This window comes from Tiliqua scincoides, chromosome 3, assembly GCF_035046505.1.
Source record: "Tiliqua scincoides isolate rTilSci1 chromosome 3, rTilSci1.hap2, whole genome shotgun sequence".
NCBI lineage: Eukaryota > Metazoa > Chordata > Lepidosauria > Squamata > Scincidae > Tiliqua > Tiliqua scincoides.
Genome location: NC_089823.1, coordinates 163,343,623 through 163,371,319, shown reverse-complemented (window position 1 = coordinate 163,371,319; position 27,697 = coordinate 163,343,623). Strand labels below are relative to the sequence as shown.

Below are 27,697 nucleotides of genomic sequence, written 5' to 3'. Positions count from 1 at the left end.
GGGCGTCCGGGAGGGGACTCGGAGCGCTCCCCGGGGCTGAGCGGCCTCCCTACCGTCCGTCGGGGTCTGAGTGGCCGTCCTCGAGGAGCCCGCAGGGAGCTGCTGCTGCGGCCAGAGCGGCCGTTGGAGGGAGCCCGGCCCGGCCCGTTCGTCTCGAGGCTGGGCTGAGGCTGCGGCTGCCTGACGATGAGTTTCCAGGGCGGCGCCAAGAAGGAGGAGAAGGGCAAGAATATCCAGGTGGTGGTCAGGTGCAGGTAAGCGGGTGTGCCGCTGCCGCCCCCTGCAGAGCTGAGAGCCGGGGGGGGGGGGCAGGCGGCCTCCTCCTCCTCCTCTGGGGCAGCACCCAGGAGGCCTCCCCTGCGTTCTCACTCACAAGAAGCCCCACTGACTTATGTGGCAGCCAACCCGTGTGCCACAGCCCACTGGTGTGCTGTGAGCGGTCTCCAGGTGTGGCGCTGGAGTCATCTGTTAGTAGTGTCTGTGAGGGTGTGAGCCCCCCCTCCACCAGCAGCATGATGTGTCCTGTCAAATGCTGAAGAGCTGACTGGGTGCCTTGACCTGGTCAGTGTGTGGTGAAATGAAAAGGGTTGAGAATGGCTGTTCTGTGAGGCTTCCTTCCAAGTAAGGGCATCAGAACAGCCCTGTTGGATCAGGCCAAAGACCCACCTAGTCCAGCTTCCTGTATCTCACAGCCTGTACCCACCAAATGCCTCAGTGAGCACTCAAGACAACAAGAGACCTGCATCCTGGTGCCCTCCCTTGCCCCTGGCATTCTGACATAGACAAGTACAGGTGTGAGTCACTTAACAGCAGGGGATGCATTCTCCTATCCCTGTTGTTATGTGATTAGGTCATTAAGGGAGCATTCAGCCCCATCTAGTGCTTTGTTGTGTAAACAGACACTCCCTAGCTGGCTGTGCAGTCTATTGGAGACTGATTACCTCTTATTTGCATTAAGAGTCTCTTTGTTGTTTAAACAGACACTCAGCTGCAGGCTGTGGGAGACCTGACTGCCTCATTAAGAGCCTCTTTGTTGTGCTTATATGCGGCCTGTTGTTAAGCAGGCAGTTAAGCAACGCACACTTGTACACTGTCTTGTGGCTGTTGGCACCAAAGCTAGCCTTTCCGCACAGTGTCGGGAATCGTGATGATCAGACCACTGTTGTCAAAAAAAAAAGGAAATTTCCTTAAACTGATATTACTTAACTAGCAGCAAAATCAATTGCAGGGGATGGACAGAAGGAAGACTGTAGACCACTGCTGTAGTTGGCTGATTTCTGATGAGACACCTTGCTGGTTTCTTGCAAAGAATGCTGAACTGTAACCTGATCCAGCACCAGCAACGCACTATTATGACCATAAGCAAGGAGTGCATACATTGAACATGGTTTAGTTGTACCTTGTCCTTAAGCAGTTCAAGGGCTGTGTGGATGTTTGATTGGGTATGTATCCTGGGACCGGTGCTTTTCAACCTCTTCATAAATGACCTGGAGACAGGGTTGAGCAATGAAGTGGCTAAGTTTGCAGACGTCACCAAACTTTTCCGAGTGGTGAAGACCAGAATTGATTGTGAGGAACTCCAGAAGGATCTCTCCAGACTGGCAGAATGGGCAGCAAAATGGCAGATGCGCTTCAATGTCAGTAAGTGTAAAGTCATGCACATTGGGGCAAAAAATCAAAACTTTAGATATAGGCTGATGGGTTCTGAGCTGTCTGTGACAGATCAGGAGAGAGATCTTGGGGTGGTGGTGGACAAGTCGATGAAAGTGTCGACCCAACGTGCGGCTGCAGTGAAGAAGGCCAATTCTATGCTTGGGATCATTAGGAAGGGTATTGAGAACAAAACGGCTAGTATTATAATCCCGTTGTAAAAATCTATGGTAAGGCCACACCTGGAGTATTGTGTCCAGTTCTGGTTGCCGCATCTCAAAAAAGACATAGTGGAAATGGAAAAGGTGCAAAAGAGAGCGACTAAGATGATTACGGGGCTGGGGCACCTTCCTTATGAGGAAAGGCTACGGCGTTTGGGCCTCTTCAGCCTAGAAAAGAGACGCTTGAGGGGGGACATGATTGAGACATACAAAATTATGCAGGGAATGGACAGAGTGGATAGGGAGATGCTCTTTACACTCTCACATAATACCAGAACCAGGGGACATCCACTAAAATTGAGTGTTGGGCGGGTTAGGACAGACAAAAGAAAATATTTCTTTACTCAGCGTGTGGTCGGTCTGTGGAACTCCTTGCCACAGGATGTGGTGCTGGCGTCTAGCCTGGATGCCTTTAAAAGGGGATTGGACAAGTTTCTGGAGGAAAAATCCATTAAGGGGTACAAGCCATGATGTGTATGCGCAACCTCCTGATTTTAGAAATGGGTTATGTCAGAATGCCAGATGCAGGGGAGGGCACCAGGATGAGGTCTCTTGTTATCTGGTGTGCTCCCTGGGGCATTTGGTGGGCCGCTGTGAGATACAGGAAGCTGGACTAGATGGGCCTATGGCCTGATCCAGTGGGGCTGTTCTTATGTTCTTATGTATTGTGCATATAGCGACCACACGTGTACAGTGGTAAGCTTTTTCAAAAGTGTGAATGAATGGGGGCCTATAGACAATCCCAGATCCAATTCCTGCTTTACCTGCATTCATTACATTGTATGTCTGTGCCGTTTTTCTGAGTTAGTACTCTTATAAAATGCATGCATGTTTGTGGACTACTGTATTCTCACCTTGCTTTTATTGTTTACTAAAGTCAGCCTGCAACCAGATACCTTTTGTTTCATTCCCTTTTTTGTTGCTCTTGCTCCAATATCTCTTATGTAATGTAGCTTTTTTCTTATAACACTGACAGTCTTGAAACTCACTTGATATTAATGTCTCTGTTATGATGAAAACCTTGAAATTGTGATTTTGTGTATCCTCATTGCTCATAAAGGGTGAAGTCTAAACCTGTACACAAACTAAGTGATTGAGGAACTTGGTTGTAAATGCATTGAGGTTCAGTCCTGTCTTGGGGGAGGGGAAGCAAATTTGCTATCTGTGCAGATGTGTTGTGCTTTTAGCAGGACTATTGTGGTTTGAGAATATGCTGCAAGTTAAGAAGCTTCTCTGAACGCTACAGTCATGGGGCATATGCCAAAACTGAATACAAAATTAGAATATGTTCAGTAAGGTTTACAATACCCAAGATCATTGAAACTGACTTTGTAGAGGACATGGAATTCATGCAAATTCTCATCAATTTTTAGTCTTGTTTACTTCACTGTTCTCCCTCAAGGTGGATATTTTTGTATCAAAACTCATTGTAAATCTGATCCAATCAGTTGTCCTGCCTTAAGCTTGTGAATCAGTTGGCACATCTGTATCAAAATTAGTTCTGACTGTGTAAATTTAGCTTTGTAACTGTCTAAGAAAGTTACTAGCTTTCTAGCTCACATATTGCTGTTGCTACAATTGTGCCTTAAATTATAGTTCCCAATGCATGCCATTCAAAAGCAACTAAAGTTAAATGGCAAATTTCCCATTCAACGCACACAATTTGTCTCATTAATCTCTTTTCCATAAGAAGCAGCTCTTGTCCAAACACAGTTTGGCCATTTTGAGCAATTTCACACATTTGCTGGTGTACTGCCAAAGAATATACACAACAATATCATAATTTGTAATGTCAAATTGATAATTATTTCTTGGGTTCCATTGGCTTATGTGTGTTTCTGAAGTTAGGTTACATCCTGTACTTGGCAACTTCTGATTAATAACCTATTTATTAGACCAATTTATCAGATATAGGTTTAATAACCCATTTATCAGATACGAAGCTTGCAGGATGTCTTAAATTTTTGGACCCTAGCTTGTTTATTTATTTTTGGGTGATAATGATGATGATGTTTGTGGTTGGAAAAACCATGAATGATTTTACAGGTAAATCAAAGATTTCACCTTTCCTAGTGTTGGCTTGGTCTTAAATACGTAGTTAAGTCTAGATCAGATGCACCCAAATTTAATATGCTTATAGAAACCTGTGTGTGTGTTTGAGTTCATATTTCAGTGTAAAAAGTGGATAGTACTGTCAAATTTCAATTAAGTTTGAGACTTGCTGATACCAAAGCAAAGAGTACATCCAGCATGCATACATTAGGCTGTATTAGCCCTAAACTGGCTTGCATCTTTAAACCTAGCACACATTGTGACTGAAATTTGAGATGAACTCTTGTGTTTTCTAAGGCCTTTCAACGTATCTGAGCGCAAAGCAAATTCCTATGCTGTTGTGGAGTGTGAGCATGCAAGGAAAGAAGTTCTGGTTCGCACTGGAGGGTTGACTGATAAAACATCAAGGAAGACTTACACATTTGATATGGTAATATTTACTAATTTTATACTTGTACTAGAATGCTTAGTTACCTTATCAGCTTTGACAGTTTGCAGGAAGTGTGGCATACAATCAACTGAAGTAGCTGTAAGATTTTTCAGGGACCCAGGAAGAGCCAGATAAGCATACAAAGTAAAAGTATGATGGTACTGAACAACTTGAGTAGCAGGGCATCCTTCAGGTGAAGCCTTCTAATACTCTTTTGCAGTTGTGGGATTAGTTGTGAGCTTGTATGAGTTGTGAACTTTAGTTCTCAGACTCTGGGAACAGCTTCAGTTTCTAGTAGAGCTTCTGGGAAAGATGCAGTAGACATCTGAAAATTATAGTAACTTTGCTGATAAGTATAAAAACGTAGTCTGCCAGCAAAAATTTGCCAACTGCTTTTTATACTGGGGGTGGGAAGGATAAGGAGACTGGCAAGGTGGTCTCTCTTTCCATGCAGTGGTTACCAATCTGACCAGATACAGTGATGCTATTATAGTAAAAGATGGGTTTATACAAAACCGGCATCCTTCCATCAAACTCCCCTTTTAAAGCATGGGGTTTTTTTGGAATATAAACATATTTTCTCCTCCCTTGATGAATAGTGGGATTTTCTGAATGCTTTCCACATGCGCTGCCTCCGACGCATCCTCGGCATCACCTGGCAGGACAAAGTTCCAAACAACACAGTCCTGGAACAAGCTGGAATCCCCAGCATGTATACACTGCTGAAACAGACGCCTGCGTTGGCTCGGTCATGTCGTGAGAATGGGCGATGGTTGGATTCCAAAGGATCTCCTCTATGGAGAACTTGTGCAGGGAAAGCGCCCTACAGGTAGACCACAGCTGTGCTACAAGGATATCTGCAAGAGGGATCTGAAAGCCTTAGGAATGAACCTCAACAGATGAGAAACCTTGGCCTCTGAGTGTTCTACTTGGAGGCAGGCTGTGCAGCATGGCCTCTCCCAATTTAAAGAGACACTTTGCCAACAGACTGAGGCACAGAGGCAAAGAAGGAAGGCCCATAGCCAGGGAGACAGACCAGGGACACACTATACTTGCTCCCAGTGTGGAAGGGATTGTCACTCCCGAATTGGCCTTTTCAGCCACACTAGACGCTGTTCCAGAACCACCATTCAGAGTGCGATACCTTAGTCTTTCGAGACTGAAGGTTGCCAACAACAACAACATTTTGGGGAGGAAAGCAAAAGTACAGTCTATTCACTTATCCACTGGAATGAAGAGTACCACTTACTTTGTACCATTTGCAGTCTGTTTTCACCCATCCACAGTCATTCTGAAGCAATCACAGCATCCGCTGTAGCAATTTTGAATCTCACAGAGGCCATATTGAACTATATGTGCCAAGAATATGCCCGCACAGCCTGGGAAATGAATATCGGTAGCTAGAACACTAGGCAGCCTTTATGACCATGAGGCAAGTGCCTGTTTCATGACTGCTGCAAAGTGTAATATTTTGTATCTAACACAACAGGTTTTTGGAGCTCAAGCCAAACAAATTGATGTGTACCGGAGTGTTGTGTGCCCCATTTTGGATGAAGTACTGTTGGGCTATAATTGTACAGTGTTTGCGTAAGTGTCAAATTTAATTTTTCTTTTTTTACTTTAAAATGTATTTCTGAAGCTAATGGTCCACAATTTCTTTGCACAGTTATGGTCAGACTGGTACAGGAAAGACCTTCACTATGGAAGGGGAGAGATCACCTAATGAAGAGTATACGTGGGAAGAGGTAAAATGATGCGTTATGAAATCTAAGAAAAGGATGTTGAATTGCAATCCTAAACCCAATTATAAAGGACTGTGTCCTGTTTAACTTAACGTGCCTTAGTTTTGAATAGATGCAGAGGATTGTACTATAAATGTTTCACTGCCTCTAGCATTAGTACAGTGTTCAATTGCCACAGCACTAGGGATACACATATTAAAGAGCCATGCTTACTTTTGACTTGATAGTGTGTTATATTCCTGGAATTTAAGGAGAATCAACTACTCCTAGTTTATTGTGTGTGTGTTTTTCTATAGGATCCACTTGCTGGTATAATTCCCCGTACACTGCATCAAATATTTGAGAAGCTTGCTGAAAGTGGCACTGAATTTTCTGTAAAAGTATCCTTGTTGGAAATTTACAACGAGGAGCTCTTTGATCTCTTAAATCCAACTCCAGATGTTGGGGAAAGGTTACAAATGTTTGATGACCCACGTAACAAGGTAAAAGTCTGACTTAGCTTCTTGAAGCTTTAGGATTCTGAACTAAATATGTAACCTCTGAATTAAATAAGTAACTTAAAATTCTGTTTTGACAGAGAGGTGTGATAATTAAGGGACTGGAAGAAATAACTGTACATAACAAGGATGAAGTTTATCAAATCTTGGAAAGGGGAGCAGCAAAAAGAACCACTGCAGCTACTTTTTTGAATCAATATTCAAGGTAAGAAACTTTCCTCCATCATAAGAGGCACATTAGGCTTTCCTGCTACTATAAATAATTAGAAAATGCATCCCATCTAAAGCTGATGTTTGCCTTTGAATAAGCAGGCTAAAATGCAGGATCTGCTATAGCTGTTGAAATTCTATTATGTTCCTATAAATTATTCTGGAGATACTTATGTCTTGGTTTTTGTTGGTGCTGAACAGTTCTAGTATCCTTAAGTAATTCTGAATGTTTGGAACTGCTCAGCTGTTGGAAAATATTTAAGAGACTTATGCCTAGCTATTTAAATACCACATATGAAAAATGAAAGGACTCCCTTCTCCCATATGCACATCTGCTGAGTTAATAATTGAAGGCCATGATGTAGGTGTCCTTGAGGTTAGGCAGGTACTTACTAGGAACAGGGATTTCTACAATAATGACTAGGTTAAACCTCCCCAGAACAGGCTACTCTGCACCCTGCTTTTTTCTTTGGCACCAAGTCATGTCTGTCTTATCTGGAAGAGCTTCTGAAGATTGATAGTGTTTCTTCTGCAAGAAGAATTTAATTTTAATTTTGCTGCTTTGCTAGTTCTGTTTTATGTTTTATCTTGAATTGCATGTTTAATGTTTTTAGCTGTTTGGAGGACTGAATTATGAAAAGATGTGGTTAAGAACATTTTAAGTAATTTTAAAATATCAAGCCTGGCTACAGCATAGACTTCGTATTTGAAGACTTGTATCTGAATTGGACAACCAGCAGGGGGCATTGGTACTTGCGATAAGACCAAGAGGCAGAATGAGCTTAAAGAAGCTACTATGCTGCGGAAGGGAGCAACAGATGCATAATTTGGGTAACTGCAGAACTAGAATCCAGTACTCACTTTTGCTCTCATAGCATCATAGCTTTGCTTTGACAACCAAAAAACAACCCCTTGTCCTAGATCAGGATATCCTTGGTTTGCTAGAATATAGATAAGTCTTCAAGTGTTCAAATGGTTAAACAGTGCCTAATGTGCTTATGATGGAGGATATGAGTATTCAAGTATTCACATGGTTAAACAGGTGATGTTTCCTGAGGTTTGGAGGACTGGGAATGAGTTCTGTGCATACTCAGTTACACTGGTCACAATTTGTGTTTTAATGGAATACTTATCTAAAACTTAACTTCATTTGCAGTCGATCCCATTCAGTATTCTCAGTTACATTACACATGAAAGAAACAACAACTGATGGAGAAGAACTTGTTAAAATTGGGAAGCTAAATTTGGTGAGTATCCATATTTAGTGTGGCGCAAATAGATTAGGCATTGGAATAACAAATAAAAGGGAAAGATAATATTGCTATAGCGACTGTAGATCTTGGCCCAATCATCAGTAGTGCCGGCACAGTGCACATTCTGCCGGCATAAGCTTTTGCAAAAGTGCTGTAAAGCACTTTGTGATGGCGTGCATATTTGCAGTGCCAGTGGGAATGCCAGAGCCTTCCCCCTGGCACTGGCATGCAGAGCTGCACCCACCAGAGCAGGTACATCTGGCACTGTACAGCACAGAGGTTGGGAGGGGTGGAATGGAGCAGGGGGAGGGCAGCGATGGGGGTGGGATGAGCAGATCAGATCCAAAAAGTGGTAAGGGGACAAATGTCCCCTTACCTCAAGGAGATCTCCAGCGTGCAAAATTCCCCGAGGATGCAGCAGAAGCCATGCCAGCATGGCTGCATCGGCTCTGGGAAACATAGATAGGATTGGGCTATCTGTGTTGAACCCAACTGAGGTAATCTGTTACCTCATACCTATTCAAAATTTATTATTAATGTATTTAATACCTTCTTAAAATGTCTTAATAAGCTGACATGCAAACATGTAACACAGAAGATGCATTGACTCTGTCTTCCAGTAGACTACATTTCACCTTTTTTCTGGTTTATAAAGCAAGCTTGTATTTTCAAACTGTGTAACTGCAGGAAGCTTGTTGACTGGGCAAGGTGTTGTTTCTAGGTTGATCTTGCTGGAAGTGAAAACATAGGTCGTTCTGGAGCAGTTGACAAACGAGCTCGTGAAGCTGGAAATATCAACCAGTCTCTGTTAACCTTGGGAAGAGTTATTACTGCACTTGTTGAAAGAGCCCCACATGTTCCCTATAGAGAATCTAAACTCACTAGAATCCTGCAGGACTCTCTTGGAGGACGTACAAAAACATCTATAATTGCTACAATTTCTCCAGCATCAGTAAATCTTGAGGTAAAGTACTTGCCTTAAAAATACTTTGAGATATATGAAGTGTCATAGTTTATAACGTGTTCTGGTAATTGGGAATATTTCAGAAGTGAAAACATTGAACAGAGTAAGAGTGAGCCTTAGCCATAGGGAACAGGTTGAAGGATACTGCAAGCTCATAGCCACCTGGCTGAAAAATTTTTATAAGAGAAAATGAGCAATGCAAAACAATATGTAACATATGTAACAATATGTAACCACTTATATTATGTGCTGTTTTCCATCATTGTAATTTCAGATCTGTACTGTATATCGGTATCCTTCAACCTTGGGGTTGGAACCCCAAAGGAGTCATGAAGCCTCAGTTGTAGGGTTCTGACAAAACCATTAGACTAGAGCACCACCAGTAAAGGGGGAGGCTTCTAGTGTACCCCTTCAGGTACCAGAAGATTGTGTCCCAATCCTGCTCAGGTTCTTAGCAATTGTGCTAAAATAGCTTTCACTAGTGCCAGGCTTCATGGTAACTTTTTCTGCTCTCTATAATAAGGATATTTGGTTACAGTGAACAGTGCTGAGAGGGCATTACATGGGCAGGGAGTGGGCAACAACAGGGATTGGAGTGGGCAGATAAGATCCTGGGAGGGGCCCAGGATCAACAGTGGGGTTCCCAGTCATTTATATATTGGGATGGTGGCACAAAAAGGTTGAATACCACCGTTGTACATCATCCATTTTAAAGTATGACAACTGATTGAAGATCTTGAGCAAAAAAAGAATGCCCTACTGGATCAATAAACTGGGATCTAATTGCTTAGCCAAAATTAAACTTGTAGACTGGAAAAGGAGTCATGTAAGGTGTCCCAGTTTATATTTGTGAAGTGTTAATGCCCTTTGGTTCTTCTCAATTCGTCTGTTTTGATAGTTATTTATGAATGAGTAACTTTTAGGCATGAATTTATTAGGACCTCAGTGCTTTGAGTCCTAGCTGTGAGAATCAGTAAGTTCCAGTAGTTTATGAATTGTTCCATGCTGTCTGATTGGTACACCAAAATTGTTTTTACCCACATGATCTTGTTCATGAGCATCGCAAACCAGGATATTCTCAATCATGATTATACTGCTGGTTGCTAACTCTTTCTTCATGCACTAGCTACAGTTAGCTTTGCTGGCACAATTAGATTCATAATAAGTATTTGACTTCTCTTTTTAACATAGAGTTGCATGCCTCCCAGTGGGTTAGGAAAGTTGGTTAGGATAGGTTGTATTAGTGGAGGAGTTGGAATAGTCTGTTAATGACAGAAGCTATATTTCCAATATTACTTTATCTTTTTACATGGCTACCATGAGACTGAGGTTCCTGTGCAGCTGCACAGCTTGAAGCCCCATGAAGCTGAGCTCCACATAGCTTGGAGCTCAGTGTTCCTGGGTGTCTGGTGATGACACTGACATCATTGCCATGCATCCAGAAATACCGGCAAGCAGCCAACAAAGAAGTTCACACAGCATTATGGACCCTTTCCAGGGAATATTGCACAAGACTGGCTGAAAATTGTTGCAGATGGGTCACGTTTTATGGGTCACAATATAGAGATGAGATGTTAATATTGTGATGTTTACTTGATTAAACAGTTGGAGTAAGAACCTCTCAAGAAACTAAAAATGCTTCCTTGATTGATTGAACAGTAGATTTGCAATGTTTCCATGCATTAGAAGTATCTCCCCTCCCTTCAGACACAGGAGGGAAACACCTTTTCTGAGATGGAGTTGCTGCAACATGTATCCTCTTAAAACAAAATTCTTTGTAGTCAGTAACTAATTAAATATGAAGTGTTTTCCCTTTAAAATTTTTCCTCCTCTGCGGATGTATATTTCAGTTAATTATAAGTTTCAGATGATTAAGGGTGCAGTCCTAACTAACTTTCTGGGCATAGCTGTGCCAGTGGGGCATGTCTTGCAGTTGGGGGGTAGTCACAGAGGCCTCTTCAAGATAAGGCAATGTTCGTTCCCTTACTTCAGAGCTGCATTGTCTTTACCTCGGTGCTGAAAAGTTGGTTAGGATTGCACCCTAAATCAACTAACAGTATAATTCTATATGTGTCTACTCAGGTATAAGTCATATTGAGTTCAGTGATATTTCCTTTTATTATTTAAGCACATATAGGATTGCTTAAAGGATACTTTACTCAAAGGCAGCCCTACATGCTAGTGAGAGTATAACCAAATAAATTGGCAGAATGCATTACAAAGCAGGGTGATAGGGTCCACTTCTCTATACAGAAGGGAAAGCCTGAATTTCGGAATACTGGGTAGGGGTCTTTAAAGGGGGTGCTACTGAATTTGTTTTGGTACCATTATACAAAGCACTTTGTAAATTATTGTTAAGGCTCAGTTCACAAAACTGACAGATAGTTCAGATGGAAGACAAATACAAGAAACATTTAGTACTCCATGGTAGCCTTTTTGAAAATCAAACCACAATTTTGATATAAATAAATAAATAAATAAATAAATAAATATATATATATATATATATATATATATATATATATATATATATATATATATATATATATATATATAGGAGTCTTTCTGTTTTGTGAAGGTAAAGAATTGTTTAATGTTAATAGTTGCTAACATTGGGAAGGAAGAAGGAAATGGCCAAAAGTTGTGGATGTTTTGTCCTTCTGATATTAATGATGATGAACACTCAATACTGTAATAACTTTTCTGTCTCTTGTACAACAGGAAACACTGAGTACTCTTGAATATGCCCACAGAGCGAAGAATATCTTGAATAAGCCTGAAGTGAACCAGAAGCTCACAAAGCGGGCACTCATTAAGGTTTTGTATGCCTTTACCAATTATAAATTATCTTGGAATCTTGCCTGCTGCATTGTAGCTTGTACCAGTGTAAATTAGTTGCAGTGCAAGGCCTCTTACAGGGGGATTGAGGGCCCAAACCTATCCAATTTTCCTGTGCTGATGCAGCTGTGCCCATGCGGTATGCACTGTTTCCTGTTGTGGCGAGACAGTCACAGTGGCCTCCACAAGGTACGGTGACATTTGTTCCCTTATCTAAGGGCTGCATTGCAGCTTCAGTGGTGCTGGAAAGTTGGATAGGATAGTGCCCTGTGTCAGTAGATTGTGGGGTTTGCAGAAAACAGTCACACTAGATGATACGTTCTGGTGCTATATCGATATTTTAACAGGAGTATACAGAAGAGATTGAACGCTTAAAGCGAGATCTCACTACTGCACGAGAGAAGAATGGAGTTTACATTTCCCTGGATAACTATAAGTGAGTATTTTCTGTAATCTTAGTAATCTAAGGACAATATGGCATTTTTTGTGTTAAAGCACTACCTAAGTAGCACTGGTGGGGGAAAAACCCTCTCCAGTTTATGGGTGTTATCCACAGTTTCACTTTCTGTGAAGTAAGGAAATCTTCAAATGTATTTTAAGCCCTAAATGATAAGCAGTAGACCACCTACAGTTGTGTAATTTCCTTCAATTCAGAGCTGCTTCAGGCCAGCCCACAGCCCATGCAGTTCTTTTTAAAGATTGGGGGAAAGGAGTACACCAAGCTCAATTCAAGTGCAGAGGTCTTTTTTTATTCCCAGTGTGCAAAGTAAACTGCATGAAGCACATGGCATGGGGTATGGAGAAGGTCAAGGGTCAAGCAAATGTTGGGTTGGAGTAGAGGGATTATATTGGGCATGTGGGATGCTAATTGGCCAAGATGTGTCAGTCATCTACTAATGGGGGGGCACTCCCAGGCTGTTGCCAAAGTTCACAGCTGGCAATAATCAGCCTAGGAGATAGGTACTTTCTCATTGCAGAGGCAGCATAATTGGGGTGGCAGAAGATGGGCCTAGCTTTTGTGTCTTGGGTTGTTCCCAAGTTCTTGCCATGGAAGGCAGGTGTTGGCCTTGGCTGTTATAAGAGCAAATAGTCTATCTGCATATTTTAGACAGAAAAATGTGTCAATAACTCACAATATGAGAAACCTTCAAGATCCAAGAAGGAGCAGAAAGTCTTATCCAAGTGGATAAATATGGTCATCTTGCCCTCTTCTACCAAATGTTTAGTTTTGCCAGGAAAGTTGTTCAGTGTTCACTATCTGTGACTTTAGTGCTCTTCATGGGAAGCTGACAGTCCAGGAAGAACAAATTGCAGCATATACTGAGAAGATCCGGGCGATGGAGGAAGAACTGAAAACAGTAAGAGAGATTGACCTATTCTTGGTCCTCTGGGGTACTTTTGGAAAAGAGTTGTCTTTTGTCATTCCAAGGAAGGTTTAGCCTTCAGTGAGTCACTTTAAGAGTGACTTGTTCCAGTGGCAATGAACTGGAACAGAAGCAGAGAGGGAGCACTTGATAGCTGTGTGACAGGAGTCCACAAATTGTGGTTTGGCTTTCTAGCCTGATGTTGTGTTTGGTCTCCACTGACCCCTTGGCAGATCGCCTCACAAGGTTGCCAGTGACAACTATCTCTTCCCCAAGTTTTCTGTGAATTGTAGAGGTAGTCAGGGAGGGAGAAGTCTGTCTTCCTATTCAAACAAACTTTGAAGAAGGACAGTGTCTTGTTTAAAAACCATTTCTAGCCAACATTACTTATATGCAACAGGGATCAAATGTGTGCACCTGTGGGCTGGGCACAAATGGGTTAATCTTGTATGCAGCTTTGGAGAATGCAAAGCATGATGCAACCTTCTTTCTACTTCCTTGACATTTCCACAGTTGTCAAAAAGAATGGGTGATAAGAGTGGCTGGTGTTAAATGGGCAAGTTGGGTCAGGGATTCTGCTAGTTTACCATCCACCCTGTTATCCAGCAGACATCCTTCCTGAGGTATTTGGGGTGATCTCAGCAACGGTATTGGAATGCCCTGGCTATTTGGGGGATGTCAGTCATGCCAAGGCCTCCAGGATAGGTACAGCTTGGGACTTCATGGCTTGCTGTGGTCAATAGGGGCTTATCGCAGTGGTTTGCAGCCCCCATGCACATGGCTGGGCATCATTTGGATCTGGTTTTCACAGTGGGGCAGGGAAATAGTGGTCTGGTTGTAGTGGGGCTCAACATCAAGCCTCTCTTGGATAGATCACTTCGTGGCAGTGTATAGGCTTATGCCAGTTCCTTTACTGAGGTAATGGATCTGATTGTATGGTCCACCGCAAAAGGTTGATGGACCCTATAGGTTTCCTGAGGGCTTTGGGGGATTTTCCTGCTGCCAGATCTTGTGACTCATTTGCTGCCTTGGTCAACCCGAGGAATGAGGAAGTGACCAGGGCTGTACATCAGATCACCTCTGCATGATTCAATACATTTTCTTTGTCAGCTATCAGTTTCATGACCCACCAACAATCAGGTTGGGACCTACTGTGGGTTGTGACCTACAGTTGGGGAAACACTGTACTAATTGCATGAATATTGCCTTATGTGGCTTTTGCCTCCAAAGTAGCATTGCAGATGCGTAAACTCTCTGTTAAAACTACTTAAGATATTGCTGAGATGTCCCAGTTAACTAAAATCTGCAAAATATTTCTGAAAATGTAAAGGAGTGTGTATGTTAAGCAACTAATGGCATTTACTATAATAGTCTTGTAACAATTTAGAACAAACAAGTGTAACTGAAATGTATCTGTCCTTTCTAGGAACTTGTCTCATCCTACAGTATGAAAACTTGACTTCATACTCAAACAGAGCTCTTGTTGTTGCTCTAATGGATCTTAATACCACTTCAGACAAGTGTCTTCCCTTGATTCTTTTTCGGATTCCTCCTAATACAGATCACGGAGTTATTCACAGCTCACAAAAGTGAGCTTGAGCAGTGCAAAACAGATCTGGAGGTCGTGGGAAAAGAGCTGAGAGACACTCAGAAAGACCTGGAAACAACCAAGGTTCTTCTTGTTGAAGAAGAGTATGTGTCATCAGCTTTGGAGACTACAGAAGAAAAGCTCCATAACACTGCCACCAAGGTAATGCAGTTCTCTCTCCTACTTTCCCCCAGCACTTACTTAGTTAATGTTTGCAATAAGTCTGTGACTATAACTTGCACTGTTGAACCTACTTTGGCATGTGAACTACTAAAATTTGAAGTGAGTGCCAATTCATGGCTTGGAACCAAAGGTGTTATTGCAGAGTGCGCAACCTCCTGATTTTAGAAATGGGCTATGTCAGAATGCCAGATGCAAGGGAGGGCACCAGGACGAGGTCTCTTGTTATCTGGTATGCTCCCTGGGGCATTTGGTGGGCCGCTGTGAGATACAGGAAGCTGGACTAGATGGACCTATGGCCTGATCTAGTGGGGCTGTTCTTATGTAGAGATTTTAAAATGAGGGTCAGAACCAAGAAATGGGTCACACTTGTACTTCATGTGGGCTGCACCTGTGCTGTTGCCATTATTTTTTGAGACTTACGACTGCGCAATTGAAACAGTAACCACAGCTAGTTGATGTTGTAGATCCCAGTGATTCCCCCCTCCTATTTTTAGGGGTCCCTCTTTGTCCACACCCAACTTACCTGTTCTCTCCATGGCACTCTGCTCTATCCCCTTTCTCTCCCCCTACCTTTCAAAATTGAGTGTATACTGTTGCCATGCCACACTCTTCCCCTTCTGTCCTTTATCTGGTTTGGAAGGAAAGATATAGGAAAACTCCCCAGTAGCATCACACATTGACTGGCTGCTGTTGGATGGAAAAGAGAAGGAAAAAAACTAGTAGTGCCACTGTACACGCCCACTAGTTGGCCAGTCAACCAACATAACTGAAGCTTTTCTTCCATTATTTCCTAGTTTAGGCAGAGATGGAGGGGGACTTTTTCATTTGAAGAGCATGTTTTAGCACAATGTCCAGCTGCAGGTGGTTTAGGCTTATCTTGGAGGCAAGGTTCAAAACTGCTATGAAGTGGACAGAGCCTCATACTCGCCAGCAAGCCATTAAAGCTCAAAAGCACCCTGCTACTTCTGTTCCCAGAGCCCAGCAACACTTAACTTCTGCTGATTTCCTCCTGCAATTAAAGGCTTGTTGTGAATATTAATCCAAAGGCCCTGTGCTTGTTGCTCTCTCTTCAAACTGCACACAATTGCTTCTACTTCTAGTCTGAGCCCCAACAGTGAACTATCTTGCTTCAGGGGCTGTTTGGCTTGCAAGGCTGCAGGCTCCTGGTTGCAGGGGAAAAGGCCTCTCAGCTTGTTTGCAAAAATAGGTTCCTTGTATTGCTGCCTACTTGGCACCTGCAGTTGGTACAACTTGAGACCATTAATTTCTGCAATACAGTGGTTTGCAATTTGAACATAGCTTTGTAAGACTTGCAAGTTGATCTGTTCTGATTTGCAATCAAGGTGGTAGTGAAGACTGACAATATCTTTTTGTCTTAGCTGCTTAGTACAGTTGAAGAAACTACCAAAGATGTGTCAGGTCTCCATGCAAAGCTAGATCGCAAAAAGGCGGTTGATCAGCACAATACAGAGGTCCAAAAGACATTTGCAGACAACATGAATGCTCTCTTCAGTGAAATGCAGAACTCTGTAAACGAGAATAGTTTAAAACAGCAGAAGATGCTAGATTACTACAGCTCTTCGGTTGGTAAGTGCTTCAGTTCAACTTTTTTGTGTTGCAATAATTCAAAAGGCTCCTCTCCCCCCATAAAAAATACCAGTCCAGTAACTAGTCAGGTTGGTTCCTGAAATCCATTAATAAGATTCTTACTTCATGGTGAGAAGTGGCCAAGTTAAAACTGTTACCAGTCTTTTAACTGAAATGTTTCCCTTGGCAGGTGACCTTCTGACAGCCAGCTCTTCAGCTTTTGCAATTACTGCAGCAGCTATAAATGAAGCATTCAGTTCTGTAAAGGAGATGGTTTCTACTGAAACTGCTCAAACTTCGGAAAAGATACTGAAGCAGGAGACTGTGACATCTGAAAATAGTGATGACCTTCAGAAACTAATAGTAAGTTTAGGTGGTGGTACTAAGTAATAAAATGACTAACTGCCCTAAAAACTTACTTTGATAAAACTTCCTGTTTCCTTGAAGTTTAGTTATATGGAATGAACTGGCAAAGGTAACCTTCGCCTGAAAAAATAAGAGCTGGTTGAACAATTCGGTCTTTACAAATGTGACTGGTAAAAGCCAGTGACTGACAACTAGATTGATACTAACTTTCTCCCCTCCCTTTTCCAGTTGCTTGTCATAGTGGCCTGAGGTAAGACTGGTGGTGGCTACAAGAAAATAATATCAGTTATAATTGTGAACAATAAACATTGGGGAACGTACCAGTTGTTCAGATGAATTCTAGACAAGTAAGTTCTGGGGACAGTGGGCAGGCTGGCAGTCTTAGCAAGAGTAGGCCTGAGCCACCAGCTGCAATATTAACGTGCATTCTGCAAAATATAATCCATAGACTGCACTATTGAATTTCAACATAGGTGTAGTCATGAGTTGCTGCCCCTTTGGAGTCCCAAAGGGGTGCAGAGCTTGCAGACCTTTGCTGTAACTCTCCCCTTTCTCAGGCCCAAATCCAGGTCCTGGCCATGCAAAAGTGAGCAGGGACAGGGCTGATGGTCACCTGCTTCCTTCTCTGCCTGCTGTGGCTGGGTTTTCTTCTTTAGATGGGTCAGCTGCCAAGGGTAAGGCTATAAAGCCAGCAACTCCACTTGCCTTCCTCTGGAGCCAGCCTCTCTTTCATGCCCTGGCCAGGGCCCTTTTATCTGAGGAAAAGACATAGATCAGGCTCCCTAGGTTGCTCCAACCTACTACCTGACCCAAGTCTGCCCCCCCATTAAGTCTTTAGCTCCAGGTGTGAGCAGGGCAGCGAGTTGGTTTGCACCTCACCCTGGCTGAGCACAGGAACCTTTGTCATGGCTTGCAGCTCTGGCCTGGCTACTGCCTTGGAACTATAGGGCTGTGACACTGCCCTTTCCACTGGCAGGCCAGCCAGACAACCTCCCTCCAGAGCCCCTGCCAGCGGTAGGACTCAGTTCCACAGCCTCAGGTATGTTGGATCCCCACTCCATCCTTCCATCCAGGTACCACAGTCCAGATGGTTCCAGACCTGGACATAGGAAATAATACTTTCATTTAATTTTTAGACGTACAGTGCTAATTCTCTGAATCTTTGAGTAGGTACGGTTCACTAGGGGCCAGATTTAGACGTGACGTTAATCACATTGTTTTTGGCTCTGCCTGCTTGGGATGGGTGTGTATGTGAATATGCACTTAATCATAAATAGACATAAGACCCCAATCTGGATTAGGTCTATGACAAGGACTAAAGGTTAATGTTCCTATGATCCTGGCCCATGTTTTCCATCTTCCTCCCTCTATCAGCTAGTTGGCTTCTTAAAATGTAAACAAGCAGAATCAAAAGATACAGTTAAGATCATATCTACTTTGGTTCTCATTTTTGTGTAATTCAAAACTATTGCTTAACTTTATCTCTAATGTTTCCTTTACTTTTACCAGTCTTCATTCACTGTTTGACTGAATCTGAATGTTTTCTTAAATGTGAAAAGTGCTTTATCTTGTTCCTCTATTTTTGTTGCTAGGATGGGCATACATCTGGACTGGGCAGAACTCTAAGTGTTCTGTCGCCTTTGGTGAAACTTGTGCTGAACTTAAACTCTCAGCTCCAGGATAATTTAAAGAAATATTCATCCCTGACTGAAAAGGTAACAACTTTTAACTGCTTCCTTCATATGTCTTGATCAATGTATTCTAGTAGACATGATCAAGTTTTACTCTTCAATTTCAGATTTTTACAAAAGGGTTGCAAAATGTTGCCATATCGTGACTTCAAGACTGATGGATATCTAGTAATATATCAGGATAAGGGTAATTTAGAAAAAGTCAGTAATCAATGTATATCTGAATTTTGATAAGGAATTTCTTTCTGATTTAAAGATGGAGGGCCATAAAAAGGAAATTGCTATCTTTTTCCAAGAACATTCTCTTGCTTTGAGTAAGCTACAAGAAGAAAGTTCCCAAATGATGGCTCAGCTTCAGCATGATTGTGAGGCCTTGGAGAAAGAGGTGGAGTTGGTGAAGCTGGCTCATAAAAAGGTATTTTTCTCATTTTGCAACACACTTTTGTGTTAATGGAAGTGGAAAGCCAAATTGCTGCCTGGTTTTCATCTGAATGCTGGACTATGCAGGACTGGAGCACAATGCCCTACTCCTCTGTACTAGATAGCCCACACTGGCCATTTCTAGCTGAATGGAAACAAGAAGTATAGGTAAAGTTGTAACATACATAGGATAGCAAAATCCTGTGATTATGTGGAAGGACATAAGACATGCCACATGTGTGCTCAACTTTGTCCAATCACTCTTGCTTCCTCAAGGGGAGACTGAGGCAGTGCAGACACGATGTTCCAGCATGCCCCAGCTAGCAGATTTGCTATTGCTAGAGAGGAATTTTGGTAATGCTTCCTCTCAAGGCTTCCCTCCAGCTGGGTGAGGGGAGTGCTACTTTAACTTGGGCCTGCCTAAACTAAAGTTGGGTGTGAGAAGAGTGAAAAGGGAACCAGTGGGATTCTCTAGCTCAGTAGTTTTCAACCTTTTTCATTTCACGGCACACTGTCAAGGCACTAAAATGGTCAAGGCACATCATCAGTTTTTTAACAACTGACAAGGCACACCATGCTATCAGTGGGGGCTCACATCCTCCATTGGCCCAACTAATAAATGACCCTCTCCCAAATTCTCATGGTACACCAGTGTTGCCATGGCCCAGTGGTTGAAAATGGCTGCTCTAGCTCCTGCACATGAAGGCACAAATCTTTAGCAAGTGAGCAGTGTCTTAGAGAGCAGTGATGAAACTGGGTTAGAGCCCTTGTTTTAACGGAACATGTAAAAAAAAATGGTATGGTTTATTTTAAAGAAAACATTGGAAAAATAACAGACAAAACAGGTACTTGGGAATGGAGGCAGCAAAATGAAATAAAATTCTGATGTGAGCTATCTAGACTGGTCTCTGTAGAGAAGACTTAAGCCCAAATCCTAACCAACTTTCCCGCAATGACATATCTGTGCCAGTGGAGCATGTGCTTCATCCTGCAGTTGGATAGCAGTCAAGGAGACCTCCTCAAGATAAGAGAATGTTTGTTCCCTTACCCCAGTGCTGGAAAGTAGGTTAGGATTGTGCCGTTACACAGTATGCAATTATTTTGTTCACCTCCTGGATCTGGAGGGGCATGACATCAATGTGCATTTCAGTCCAAAAGTGCTGAAACATGCAACACAACAGCAACATCCTCCTCTACCTCCTGATGTTTTGGGGGGCTGACATTCTCCTTTTCCTATAGGCAACTCAAACTGCCCCTGGACCTCTTCTCAACCATGATCAGCTGGATGGACTTAACCACTGGATACATGTTAGCACAACCCAGCAGAGTTCCAATGTTTTCATCCTGGCTTGTTCTACCAGGAGCAGATGTCAGTCACACTCACTTTGTCCGATTAAGCCTTTCTAGTGGACCTCAGTTAAGCCTTTCTAGTGGATTGAAATGTTGAGAGATTGCCATGGTGGAGATAGTTATGTCAAGCTGATTAAGCAGAGACAGTTCCATAATGCATACAATCGGAGGACTTCCCAGTAGGATAAAGGGGTGCCATTCACCAGAAACACCAATGCACCTGGGGTAAATTTGAATGTTGAATGTCTAGTCATACTTCATGATCACAACCTTTAACATTTTACATATTTGAGGATCATATCTGAGGATTAGTGATTATTGTCTACATTTTTACCAGGGTACATCCCAGCTCATTGCTTCTCTGCAAAACCAGTTGAGCATGTTAGACCAAGAAATGCAACAGAAGCTGTGTGGAGTTCAAGACAAAGGTGGCAGTTTGAAGAAGAATATTGTTGCTGTACAAGAAAACATAACTGTGTAAGTATGTCTTCAAAGGCTATTCAAATGACTACAGCAGGTTTGTCAAACATAAGGCCAGGGGGCAGGATGCAGCCCGCTGAAGCTTTTTATCTGGCCCTCAAGCTCTCAGCTGCTGAGCCGTGCTGAGGTGTCACTGCTGAAAGGGTGACCTGCATGATAATTGGGCTCTCCCATATCTTGAAATATGTTCAAGATTTGCATATTTTCTCTTCTGTCATTTGCAGCTAATGAGTTCCTAAGTGAGAGAAAAGTGCTAATTTCTGGTTATGACCTGTTTAGCAACATCACTTCCTACATAATGATATCACCTCCAGCCCTCAGTAGGCACCATGAATGCTATTCGGCCTGCTGTATGAAATGGGTTTGACACTCCTGAACTATAGGCTTCTTTTCCTGTCTGGTAGTAGTCAGACTTTCTGAACATAAATTAGCATTTTGTACATGCTGGTTTTATATTGACAGTGAATTGCTTTTTGCACCTCTTGGGTGACGAGATGGGATATAAATGAATTAGCCATGTAATGCACAGGTATCAGGAAGCTATCATTCTCATCGACTATCTTGCTATACTCTCCTTCATACAGAACTGTACTTTAAAGTACAGCTGCTTTCTATAAATCAGGGTGATTTTGATCTTTGCTGTCATGGTTTGTTTGTCTCTGGTTTTGCCATGCAGGACTCCCCAAAGTTCACTACGCAACTGTTAAAATGTTGTGAACTGGTGTACAGGCATGACTATGAGCTACAAATCAGGAAGTCCTCATTTTGAATCTTGCCTTTGCCATTAATTTAAAAGATAAACTTTATATTGACAGTAAATTTTTTTATTGCATCTGTTGGGTGACACTTTCTCTCAACCTCATCCTACAATAGAAGAATATACTTTTCTACTTTACAGAATTGTTGAATGGATATAGTACTGAATGTAAAGTGTTTTGAACACTCAAACACTATACAAAGTAGTATCTATAACAATGGTTTAAACTGGTGGTATTCTGATGTCACAGAGATAATTGTATATTGTAGAAAACAGTCCCATAATGGCAAACCAAATCCACTCTACCATATGGTTTTAGGTATTCACCTGTTAATCTATTGTCTACACAGCCAAACTACTGGCCTTGTCAGTTCTACAACTTCTCAGCACAGCCTATTGACTCTGCCCCTGGAGGACTTTTCCCAAGAAATCCAGCAAACCAACAGAGAAAATGTCAAGATATTATCAGATTCAACTAGTCATTGTGAGGACCTGGGCACTGGCTTGAAAAGTATGTGCCAGGAAGCAGGAAACTGGGGTGAAATTGCAAGAAGGAAGATGGTCTGCATTGCTGATCAACAAAGAGCCTTCCTGAAAAGCAAGAAGGAACATCTGCAAAGGATCTGCAAGGTATAAGGCTGAGCCTTGTAGACTGGTGACAAGAGCACTTCTTCACAACACTTTTTTATAGGAAGACAAGGCTGGTTTGTGAAAAGCAAGTGTGAAGTCCCTAAACTGTGTTATACATCCAAGTATGAAAATTGCTTGATTAACAGTGACAGTCCCCTCTAAATCTAGTTTTAGGCTGCTGTCCTAAACACTCTTAGAAACATGTCCATTGAGAGTATCTGGGGCTGCTATTCTATTTATTAATAATATAATCAGATAATCATAATTGGATAATCATAATCAGTATTCTGTATATTTTTCAACAGCAAGTACAGTTGATCCTCCTTATCCATGGGTTTGGAACCCATGGATTTGACCCAACATGGGCTTCAACCCGCATCTGGAGGGCCCACAGAGGACCTCCAGATGCAACCGGAAATGTCTTCTGGAGGTGTTCTGAGGCGCAGAGTGGTCATGCGCAGTCTCCCTGTACCTCAGAAGGCACCTGAGTGACGCTTTTGGTTTTCTGATTGGTTTATCATCCACAAGATCCTGTTGGTGGCAATCATGAGTATCATAGAGTGAATAACTTACCGTATAGTGAAACATATTTTACTATGGAGAGTCCGTTGTAAAGTGGCTTAATCATAAAGTGATCCCATTGTAAAGTTGGGTTCCACCATACATACTTCTACACATGCTCGCCATCTGTCCTTTAAGCTCTCTTATGGGTTTATTAGTAGGTAAAGAACTGATTCTGCTGTGTAAAGTATTCTGCTGTGTTGCATTGATGCAGATATTCATTTGGCTGATTTGTATGTACCTCTGTACGCAGTATACGTATATACTCTGTTTACCAGTATTGTAGTTCTGGTTTCTTAACAGTTCCATCTTGCTTTCAGAATCTCAATGACAATTGTAGTGCATCAGCTGCTAAAATCATGGACCACATTGAGAGACAACAAAATGTGGAAGAGGTTATCCACAAGAATCTCCTTGACCAGATGCAGGATGGTAGGAATGTGCTTTCAAAACAGAATGAGGAACTCCTTGAAATAGCTGAGGCTGGCTCAATTCAGGTCAATGGCTTCCTGGAAAAGGAACTTAAAGAGGACATCCAAACAGGTATGTGGGGTGGGTAGATTGAGAGATTAATGAACCATGCCAATGAACATAAAACTGAACACCTTTCTATAAAGCTGAGTTTTCTACTTCTAAAGACAAATAGTTGAAATGATATCTAAACTTGAAATCTCCCTTTCAAGGAACCACCCCGCAAAGGAAAGATTACCATTATCCAGTGACACTTAGGAGAACTGAACCCCGTGATCTCTTACTTGAAAAACTAAGGCAAAAACAGATAGAACTAGAAGCTTCGCTGAAGGCTGCTATAACAAGGACTGCAGAGGTCTCAGATCAGGTATATGTGGAAATCTGAGAGATGAAGAACAAGACCTGTGTTGCTTAACAAGAAGAATGTGCAGTGGTGGTGGTTTGTGAGTGAGAATATTCATATGCTACTTAATAAAAATATTCCCAAAGTGGTTTCCATAACATGAGGAATGAGAAGAACCATCTTCTCATTCCTCATGTTATGGAAACCAGTTTGGGAATATTTTTATTGAGAAGTAGCATATGAATTACATTATAGCAAGTTCTGTATGCTGTCATGAAGGCTTTTCCTGTAGTACTTAAAAGATGAGCATTTAACATGTTAATATGACTCCTCAGTGCCTTCAGTAATATCAACAGGTAACTTGTGTTCCCAGGATTCTTTGGAGGATGAAGAGGAGATAACAGAGGTCAATGAGAGCCTTTTCAGTGAAAAGTCGTACCTGGAGACTAGTGTGTGTATCCAGACAAGTGGTGGTGTACCCTTCTTCCAGGTAAGCCCTGTATTGTCAGACCCTTGTGTAGAATTGGAAAATGGCAAAAGTAACGAACTGTTCTTGCAGGATTAATTCTGTACATCAGGGTAAAGGGCACACTGGAAATGCAGAAGACTAGAAATGCTAACTTTCAAGGAAGAGTTAGAGCAATGAAAATGTTTGCTGCTTGTTGAAAATTAAATTGTGTGTCATTAACATGAACCTGTCTTTCAAACATCTTGCTTCCCCCAAGAGAAAACTAGAATCTCAGCAGGATTCTTTGCAAAAATCCATAGACAAACTTTCTAACCCTCAGAGTATTGGGTCGGCAACATCATAAACAACTTATATGTTGCCCTCACCTCATTCTGCTGCATGGGCTGAGCCAGATTTGGAGCCCAATCTGATGCATATCTACTCAGAAATCACATTATAGCCAATAGGGCTTCCTCCCAAGTAAATGTAAATAGCATTGTATCCTTATTCTTATCACTTTACTTTGGTCAGTCATTTAATGTCTGACTAAAATTGTGGTAGAACAATATCTCTAAAGATTAACCAATATAGACTGCTAGAATTACTGATGAGGACTCATTTGTAAATAGAAATATTCTGGCTAGAGCATGCATGTGGGGGGGGGGGATTGGGGGGTATTTTGCAAACTGATGAATTGTGTACAGTAGTATGACATGATTAGAAAATGAAATTGCTGCTAAGTTTCTCCAGTATTGTGCATGAAGGCAAATTACTAACTGAACTCTCTAACTTTGCAGCATAAAAGGAGTGTCAAAAAGGATAAAGAGAACAAACCTGCAAGTTTCTTGGAAAAAACCAAGGAAGAAGATACAGCAGACCAACCTCTTTCAAAGTCAAAAATGCCATTAAGAGCCCTGAACTAAGGATATGTCTCAAATGTTGCATGGGTTTTCTGCTTGTGCTTGTATGTGGTGCTGCAGTATCTTAGTGTCACAGCTAACTTGTAAAGGGAGCTAGTAAATAACTGTCTAGTTTTTATACAGTTAAAAAACTTAGAGCCATGGTTTTCTTAAATAAAGAGCTTTAAATCTAAATTCTAGCATTATGAGTTGCCCTTTGCCAATAAGATGAACCAACAAAAGTAGCTGGCACAACGGCAGAGGGCTCTTGAACATGTTGAAACATGTGGCTTATTTGTAGTACATGAAAATCTTAACACCTTGTTCCATGACTTCCATATACTGTATATATTAATGTAAGTCTAAGCCAAAACCTCTTTTAAAGATATAAAAACAAATGCATGACATTTTAAATACTAACAATCTTCTGTGGCATCAATTTTGTTGGCTAGAGCTTCCATAGTTGGATACATGAAGTGTTATCTTCAGTTGGCTGATAGATGTAAAAATAGTATACATTTAGGAACAGACAGAAGTGGGAGGTGGGGAAAGATGAGAATATGTAATTACAAAGTTAAGTCAGAAGGCTGAGCAATGAAAGGACATTCCTGTTACTCTGAAGAGTCAAATTATGAACAAGGTCCTGTGAAAAGAGTAAAAATCTCCAACATAGTCTTACACCAGGGTAACCTTGGTGGTAGTGAAGGAACTTGGAGATATAATTCCTAAAGGGAAGAGGAAGCAAAGCACATCCCCACCCACACACCTAGTACTATCATTACTCTGTGTTTCTTATCTGATGCTGCTCCTTCTGTTCCTGGTCTGTTCCTAGGGACAGCCAGCTAATACAAGTACTGTAGCACACCCACTTAGCATTATTTAGAAGGGGAAATTATTTAGAGGTATTGGGGAGAGAATGTGTTGTGGGGATATAAAGAGTTGGGGAACAATTGAGTAATAAGTTGAGAGAAATGAATAAATTTTCTAAACCAGTGGTTCTCACACATTTAGCACTGGGACCCACTTTTTAGAATGAGAATCTGTCAGGACCCACTGGAAGTGACATCATCCAGCAGGAACATTTTTAACAATCCTAGGCTGCAATCCAACCCACACTTACCCAGGAGTAAGTCCCATTGACTATCATTGTTAAAAGAATATACATAGTAGCTTGTTAAAAGTACAGGTCTGTAACATTTCCCCAAATGCTGTCACATACCATGGTAGCATCAAGTCTATTATATTAAAAATGAAAGATTGAAATGAATGGGGACCCACCTGAAATTGGCTCATGACCCACCTAATGGGTCCTGACCCACAGTTTGAGAAACACTGTTCTAAACAGAACATGCTTTTAGTAAGGTTTGGATAGATGGGAATGACTGACATCAGTCTGATCAGGGTATTGAATATATCTGGAACTCCTTCAATCAAGTTTGCAAAGAGTGTGCTATAATCTGGGGAGCTGGGAATCAGACAGCAAGTTGCTATTTTTTTCTTTCCACACTCACCAGAGAAGCTCTCTTTCCAAAGGAATCCTTGCAGGTGCAGACTTCTGGGGTGAACTTTGGGGAAGTCCCTTCAGTGAAAGCATCTCTCCAAGCAAAGTACCCAACAGGTTGCTGAGGGCCAGAATGGCCAAGCTTCCCCACTGTATACTACAGGCCAGATAAAGTCCTCTGGAGAGCCACGTGTGGCCCTCAGGCCAGGGTTTGGAGACCCCTGAGTTATAACAATGAGCCTGTGAGAAACTCATCTGGGGTGTGGCTCCATTTGAGCCTTGCCAAGAGTTACCTGCCCACTGCTGACTGCCCCTTCAGACTTCACCTAGTGGTGAACAAGGAAATTGAGGCTAAGTGAGTATCTTGCTAGATACAGCATATGTCTGGCTAGGTTTGGTCAGATGTTTTCATCTTGCCTCTAACACAAATACTTGGTTTTTCTCCAATTGCTAGTGCTTGTTTGTGCCTGTCTTTTACCTCAACCTTTTTTGTTTATTTATTTTAAAACAGGAATATTTAACTCTTATGCTCTGAACAAACTGGGCAAGAAAAGTATTATCTCCCCCCTTGGTTAGCTGGCCTCCGAGATTGTTCCTATAGCATCAAGCTTTTGTGTTGAGCAAGTCCTGGTCCTTTGGGCAAACAGGAGGAAGGCTAAGGAAGGGGAGGCTCTATTTTGGGGGGTATGAACATTCCCTCTTGTGGCAGCATACCTACCATGGTTTGATGTTAAACATTATTGCCATTCAGTGGACCACAAAGCTGCACTTGAGCAACCATAGTCCCTTTCACCAAACTTGAAGATCAACATAGATAGGGTGCCCTTAACATTGGATTACAATTACCACAGAAACAAACTGTTAGTTCAGCCAAACTTCCTGCTCCTTTTCACTTGAGTCATGCATTATTTATGTCTAGCAACACCTCCAATAGTGCAGGCCATGTGTTCTCCAGAAGTTGAGGGCTGTACAAAACAGCTCTTTAGAAAACAATCTTATATGTAGAAAATGGATGGTGATTGAATTTGTTGGTGTTAGCTAACTGATAAGACAGCTGTTTTCAACCTGCGGCTGCCTCAGGTGTGTTGCAAGTCCAGAGCAGACAGGCAGCAGCTGCACACACGGGGAAGTGGCTGCTTTGAGCCTCAGCAACAGAAGAAAAAGGAGCAGGCAGCCAGCAAAGGGGCTGGTCACGGCTGCT

At 42.0% G+C, this 27,697-nt stretch overlaps 1 protein-coding gene across 1 annotated transcript; it reads left to right on the top strand.

Annotated features, from left to right (window-relative positions):
- KIF11 (kinesin family member 11) lies at positions 1-25,357 on the top strand. Its single transcript, XM_066620634.1, has 22 exons — positions 1-254; positions 4,221-4,353; positions 5,843-5,940; positions 6,020-6,098; positions 6,392-6,577; positions 6,673-6,797; positions 7,959-8,049; positions 8,777-9,019; positions 11,741-11,836; positions 12,205-12,293; positions 13,128-13,215; positions 14,783-14,971; positions 16,372-16,579; positions 16,770-16,942; positions 18,538-18,660; positions 18,893-19,051; positions 20,744-20,883; positions 21,994-22,273; positions 23,155-23,377; positions 23,518-23,672; positions 24,022-24,138; positions 24,894-25,357. Exons 1-22 carry the CDS (start codon positions 187-189, stop codon positions 25,017-25,019), a joined length of 3,189 nt encoding a protein of 1,062 aa, XP_066476731.1. The 5' UTR covers positions 1-186; the 3' UTR covers positions 25,020-25,357.
- Positions 25,358-27,697: the final 2,340 nt, after the last annotated feature.